The sequence below is a fragment of the Palaemon carinicauda genome, chromosome 1 (genome assembly GCF_036898095.1).
Source record: "Palaemon carinicauda isolate YSFRI2023 chromosome 1, ASM3689809v2, whole genome shotgun sequence".
In the NCBI taxonomy this organism is placed as follows: Eukaryota; Metazoa; Arthropoda; class Malacostraca; order Decapoda; family Palaemonidae; genus Palaemon; species Palaemon carinicauda.
The window spans coordinates 313,050,236-313,056,786 of record NC_090725.1 but is presented as its reverse complement, the minus strand read 5'-3'; the positions used below and the strand labels follow the sequence as shown (position 1 = coordinate 313,056,786).

Genomic DNA, 6,551 nt, shown 5'->3' with positions numbered 1-6,551 from the left:
ATTAATTTTATCAAAGTCAAATTCCCCCCTTTTTCTGTCTTTAGCGACTTGACGAACCTCAATTTCATTTCAAGTAAATTATATTATCACTGGAGTTGGAACCGTGGAAGAACACAGCAAAAGCCTTCTATTCTCATTGTTAAAGTTTTGTGTTTATTAGTGTGTGTGTTCGCGCCGCGAACCTTTTTGTTTTAAACCCACGTGGGAGAAGTCTAGTCCTATTGTGTAGCGGGATAGCCAACCGCGTGAGATGAATTTGTGTTCTGGTTTTTTCTGAGTGTTTATTATCAATGTGGATAATTTTTTTTCATTTATATATTGTGCAGAGTGAATGTTTAATTTTGTGTTAAAACTAAGTGAAGTGAAATTTACGAAAATCTAGGAGAATCCGTGGTACACTAAACCACGTGTTAAATTCCAGTGAGGCTTAATTCCCGTGTTGGTAACGGTAAGCGCACGTGGCATTCATTTTTTCAATTTTTCCGTTTGACAAGTAAGGGTATGTAATTTCTTTTTATTACTTTCTCGTGGAATATTATCTTTATGTACATTTTTTGAAGGGGATAATTTTCGTTAGACTGTGTAATATGGTTAACCTAAAGATAAAGGACTTATGATGTCACATTTAATTTAAATTTTTTCAATCAGGGTATAGGATCATTAAGATAAAATATTTGGGAGTGTAATTTATTAAATTCATTTTTCTACTAAAGGGAAAGTATGTAAAGGGGCTGATGTTTTAACGAAGCATTAAGCAATCTCAGTGACATTGTCTGTTTTATTTTAATTTGTTATACTTTAAGTATAAATACAAACTTGCTTTACAGTCACAGAGTTGCAAGTGGTGGTGTTGCAAGAACGCACCCACACATTTTTACAAATCCATTTTTTTTTCCTTAAGACTAGCATAGGAGGGTCACACATCGTGGAGATTCCATTTTTTTTCCTTAAGACTAGCATAGGAGGGTCACACATCGTGGAGATTCCATTTTTTTCCTTAAGACTAGCATAGGAGGGTCACACATCGTGGAGATTCCATTTTTTTTCCTTAAGACTAGCATAGGAGGGTCACACATCGTGGAGATTCCATTTTTTTCCTTAAGACTAGCATAGGAGGGTCACACATCGTGGAGATTCCATTTTTTTCCTTAAGACTAGCATAGGAGGGTCACACATCGTGGAGATTCCATTTTTTTTCCTTAAGACTAGCATAGGAGGGTCACACATCGTGGAGATTCCATTTTTTTTCCTTAAGACTAGCATAGGAGGGTCACACATCGTGGAGATTCCATTTTTTTTCCTTAAGACTAGCATAGGAGGGTCACACATCGTGGAGATTCCATTTTTTTCCTTAAGACTAGCATAGGAGGGTCACACATCGTGGAGATTCCAATTTTTTTCCTTAAGACTAGCATAGGAGGGTCACACATCGTGGAGATTCCATTTTTTTTCCTTAAGACTAGCATAGGAGGATCACACATCGTGGAGATTCCATTTTTTTCCTTAAGACTAGCATAGGAGGGTCACACATCGTGGAGATTCCATTTTTTTCCTTAAGACTAGCATAGGAGGGTCACACATCGTGGAGATTCCATTTTTTTCCTTAAGACTAGCATAGGAGGGTCACACATCGTGGAGATTCCATTTTTTTCCTTAAGACTAGCATAGGAGGGTCACACATCGTGGAGATTCCATTTTTTTTCCTTAAGACTAGCATAGGAGGGTCACACATCGTGGAGATTCCATTTTTTTCCTTAAGACTAGCATAGGAGGATCACACATCGTGGAGATTCCATTTTTTTTCCTTAAGACTAGCATTGGAGGGTCACACATCGTGGAGATTCCATTTTTTTTCCTGACTAGCCTAGAGGGTCACCTACTGTATAGTTGTGATTCCAGCTTGTTTTGTCTAGCATAGAGGTCCACCCATAAAATTAGCAAAATGACTGCTGCGGAAATTCAGGACTTTGTGGCCCTTGCAGAGCGACAAGGTTACGAAGGAGAGGCATTGCAAGGCTATGTGCGGGAGCTTGTGAATGAGGTCAATGCCCGGAGGAAAGCCGAGCAGGAAGAGTTTGAGAAGGAGAGAGAGCGAGGGCATGAATTGAAGATGCGGGAACAGGATATCCAGCTAGCACGGCTAAACAGCCCTCACCCCAACGGCACTCAAAATGGCCAAAGCTTCCCCTCCATGCCTGTCCACACACTCATTCCTCAGTGGGAGGACAAGGATCCTGTGAGGTGGCTAAATGAGGTGGAGTCCGTGTTTAAGACGTGTGCCGTAGCGGAGGATATGAAGGCCCTACTACTGTCAAAGCATATGGCGGGGAAAGGGAAGAATGCTCATGCTGCGCTCCCTGCCGATAAACAGGGTAATTTTGAGGCCATCAGGAAGGCCTTGATTGAGGCCTATAAACCAAGTCCTGAAAATTGGCGCCGTCAGTGGCGTAGGCTCACCAAGTCCCCCACGACATCTTGGTCTGATTGGGGTTTTCAGAAGGATAGGCTCAATACCCTTTGGGTCGAGGCTGCAAAGTGCACTTCTTACGACAACCTCCTAGAGCTCTTAAAAATTGAGGACTTCCACAGGAACGCCCCACCGGCGCTCTCAATTTACATATCTGAGAAAAATCCAGCCACGTTTAGAGCATGCTGCGAGTATGCTGATGAGTACGAGCTAGTCCGGTTCAACTTTGGGCCCCCCAGCTCAGTCCCATCGGGTAAGTCTAAGCCCTGGCAAAATCCGATCTCCCCTACCAAGTGTGGCCATTGCGGGAGATCTAACCACTTGGAAGCCAACTGTCGGCTGAAGCTATCCGGTCAGTCAACTGAGTCCACGAAGCAGACGAATAAGCCCAAGGTTAAGGTGGCGAAGCCGAACTATGCCAGTGCATACTGCGAGGTATGTAAATGCTACGGACACACAAAGAACTACTCACTATGTCCCAGCAAATCCTCAGCCTCTTCTCCAGCTGCCCTCTCAATCTCTATCCGTGAAGCTCCCAAAAGACAGCCCGCTGTTGGGGAGATCACAGTAGCTCTGCCTGAAGGAGACGGCTCTCCGCAGTCGGTCAGAGCATTACAGGATACCGGTGCAGACGTTTCACTAATCTTATGGCACCAGTTGCCTATCGGTGCCAAAGTTCAGCAGGACAATCGCATGACAGTCCGTTGGATCGAAGGAGTCACTAAGGATCTTCCTACTGTGGAGTTGAGAGTGACCACGCCCCAGCTCAGCAAAAGGTGCAGGCTAGGGGTAGTGAGCGATCTCGGACATGAGGGCTATGACTTGCTCTTGGGACAAGACCTCCTAAGAGGCATACAGCGTGTGCCCCTCAGGTGCATGAAAGCAGTTGAGCCGGAGCCCGAGACTGAGAATGCCCCTCCTGAAGAAGACAAATGGCTAGCTGACATTGACCTTGGAGAAGTACCTTGGCTAAGTGAGGTGGCGCGAGAGCCCTCCTCCTATAGCAATGAGTCTGAGCCTCGTACCCCGGAAACCTATTCGGAAGGAGCGGTGCTGCTCACCACCACAGGGAATGAAGCTAACCCAAATACTAGCCCAGGGGTCTCGGGGGAGTCTGAGGGTGAAGCGTCCATTTCCCCAGAGGACCTCGGGAGTCGGACGGAGCTTATCAAATCTCAGTTGTTGGACGAGACGCTGAAAACCTACAGGGAAGCTGCTTACTCAGACGAAGCAGAGATGACTAACCTCTCAAAGGAGAATTTCCTGCTGAAGGAAGGGGTGCTCTTCAGAGTCACCCGAGGCCCTCACGATCCTGCAGAAGCCCTTTGCCGGCAAGTAGTTGTTCCCCGTAATCTCCGCTTGGTGGTGCTACGTATGGCTCATGAGGGATTGGGAGGACACTTTGGTGTGAAACGCACTACCCACCTGATCCAGCCTCATTTCTTCTGGCCGGGATTGCAGAAGAGTGTTAAGGCTTACGTAGCTTCCTGCCATCCGTGCCAAGTTGCCGGTAACCCAAACCAGGTGGTGCCGCGAGCTCCCCTCCAACCCATTCCATCTGCTGTCATCCCCTTCCATGATGTACTAGTGGATTATGTGGGTCCCCTGCCCCGTAGTAAGCGTGGAAATCGTTTCTTATTAACCATGATTGATCGGTTCACGCGCTACCTCGAAGCTGTACCGACCAGGTGCGCCAATGCCAGTCATGCTGTCAGGGGCCTGACACAATTTTTTTGTAGGTTTGGGTTCCCAGCCACAGTCCAGTCGGATAAGGGCTCTCACTTCATGGCAAGAGAGTTTAAGGCAGCAATGGAGTACCATGGTGTCCACCACCAGACCTCTACGGCATATCACCCAGAGAGCCAAGGACTCGTGGAGCGCTCCCACCAAACACTAAAAACAGTCTTGACGAAGTTAGGGGAGGCTGGCTCTTCGGATTGGGAAGAGAACTTGCCTTACGCTCTGTTCGCCCTCCGCCAAGCACGCTCAGAAACCACAGGATACAGCCCTTTTGAGTTGTTGTACGCTCACTCCACACGTGGGCCACTTGACATACTCTATGAAGCTTGGGAGGACTCCTCCAAGGCCTTCTGGGTGGAAGAGCTGCCAGATATACAGGCTAAGATACGAACTGCCTGGGAAATTGCCAAGGCTTCCGAGGCGAAGGTACAGGACATCACAAAAGGTCACGTAGATCGTAAAGCCCAGGATCGAAGTTTTGAGGTGGGAGACCAAGTTCTGGTTCTCCGCCCAGGGGAACAGAGACCGTTAAGCACAAAATTTACGGGCCCCCACAAGAATCTTGGGAAGAAGGGTAAATTAAATTACCTAGTGGATTGTGGCATAAGGCGAGCCAAGTGGCTCCATATCAACCTGCTTAAGCCCTATCAACAAAGGGCCAATGTGGTGGGTACTGTTACCCAGGTCCACTCACCCGAGAGCAACTCCGAGGTCCTGGCCAACTTTAAGCTGGTCACCCCTGTGTTGGACACTGTTAAGAGGGATATTGTCAAGAACCTCCTGCTACAGCACCCACAGGTAGTGCGAGACACACTGGGTCACACCCAACTACTAGAACACAAGATTGACTTGGTCCCAGGAACGTGTCCGATCCGCCAGAATTATTATCGGTTAAACCCCCAACGGGCTGAAAGGGTGTCGGAACAGATAAAATTGCAGCTCAGCTTAGGTCTCATTGAGGAAAGTGAAAGTCCATGGGCATCACCGGTGGTCCTAGTGCCAAAAGAGGGAGGGGGTGATAGGCTATGTATAGATTTCTGCAAATTGAATGCGGTGACAAAACCTGAGTCCTACCCACTCCCTCGCATCGAGGATTGCTTAGAGAGCTTAGGTGAATCACCTTATCTAAGTAAGATTGACCTAGAAAAGGGCTACTGGCAGGTACCACTGGCAGAGGAGTCGCGGCCACTGACCGCATTCATAACCCGAGATGGACTTTACCAGTGTCGAGTAATGCCTTTTGGTCTTAGGAACGCACCCAGCTGCTTCCAGAGAATCATGAACAAGGTACTAGCGGGAATTTCCAACTGTGTGGTCTACCTAGATGACATCGTCATTTTCTCCAAGGCCTGGGAAGAACACCTCCAAACCCTAGGGAAGGTGCTGAGGGCCCTCCAAAAGGCAAATTTGGTCATCAACCTCAAAAAATGCACGTTTGGCGGGACTGAGATTACCTACCTGGGCCACCAAGTAGGAAGGGGCAAAATAATGCCCAAAGATGCAAATATCCGTGCAATACAAGAGATGCCCTACCCTAGGACTAAGAAGGAAGCCCAACGATTCCTGGGGATGGTACAGTACTTCCGGAGGTTTGTGCCCAACTTTTCTCAGGTAGCCGCTCCCATCACAGACTTGTTCAAAGGAAAAAAGCTGTTCTGCTGTACGGATGAATGCCGGGCGGCCTATGACCACCTAAAAGGCATTTTAATGAGCCGTCCCGTGCTCCGTGCACCAGATTACACTAAACCTTTCGCTCTCGCTGTGGATGCCAGTAACATAGGGGTGGGAGCTGTCCTCCTGCAGGAGGAAGATCAAGTCTGACACCCTATTGCATACTTCTCAAAGAAACTGAACCCTGCTCAAACTAGGTACAGTACTATTGAGAAGGAGCTCTTAGGCATGGTCTTGTCACTGAAGCATTTCGAATCATATCATGCTGACCATGAGTTCCCACTCACAGTCCTCACGGACCATAACCCTCTGACTTACTTGACGCAGTTCCGAAATAAGAATAAGAGACTCATGAGGTGGTGCATGGACCTCCAAGACTACAATTGGAAGGTCGAGCACATAAGAGGCACAGATAATAAAATAGCAGATGTCCTCTCCAGGCATTAGTGCTCAGGGCACAGTGCCATAACCATAGCCTGTAGTCATAGTAAGTAGGTAAATTTAGTTTGTATGAAAAAATATTCATTGGCCTTGGTGTCTCCCCAGGTAGATAGACTTGAGGAGCCATCTTGGCATCATTATTTGTATTTAATTCATTTTCATGTATTTATTTTATCCTTTTTTGCATATATGCCAATTTTCTTTAATTTTATGCCTACCACTGCACTAGGTC

The 6,551-nt window shown here is 47.1% G+C and overlaps 1 protein-coding gene across 1 annotated transcript; it reads left to right on the top strand.

Annotated features, from left to right (window-relative positions):
* Nucleotides 1-2,293: 2,293 nt before the first annotated feature.
* LOC137640424 (uncharacterized) lies at nucleotides 2,294-6,028 on the top strand. The gene is made up of 3 exons (XM_068372983.1): nucleotides 2,294-2,902; nucleotides 2,957-3,802; nucleotides 3,929-6,028. The coding sequence occupies exons 1-3, from the start codon at nucleotides 2,294-2,296 to the stop codon at nucleotides 6,026-6,028; spliced, it is 3,555 nt and encodes a 1,184-aa protein (XP_068229084.1).
* The last annotated feature ends 523 nt before the right edge of the window (nucleotides 6,029-6,551 follow it).

Bases quoted from the DNA above. Each gene is read 5' to 3' on its own strand.
- LOC137640424 (XM_068372983.1), top strand. From the start codon at position 2,294: ATGAAGGCCCTACTACTGTCAAAGCATATGGCGGGGAAAGGGAAGAAT. The intron at 2,903-2,956 runs GTATGTAAATGC...CCCAGCAAATCC, and splicing joins ATGCCAGTGCATACTGCGAG to TCAGCCTCTTCTCCAGCTGC. The intron at 3,803-3,928 runs GTAGTTGTTCCC...CCGGGATTGCAG, and splicing joins CAGAAGCCCTTTGCCGGCAA to AAGAGTGTTAAGGCTTACGT.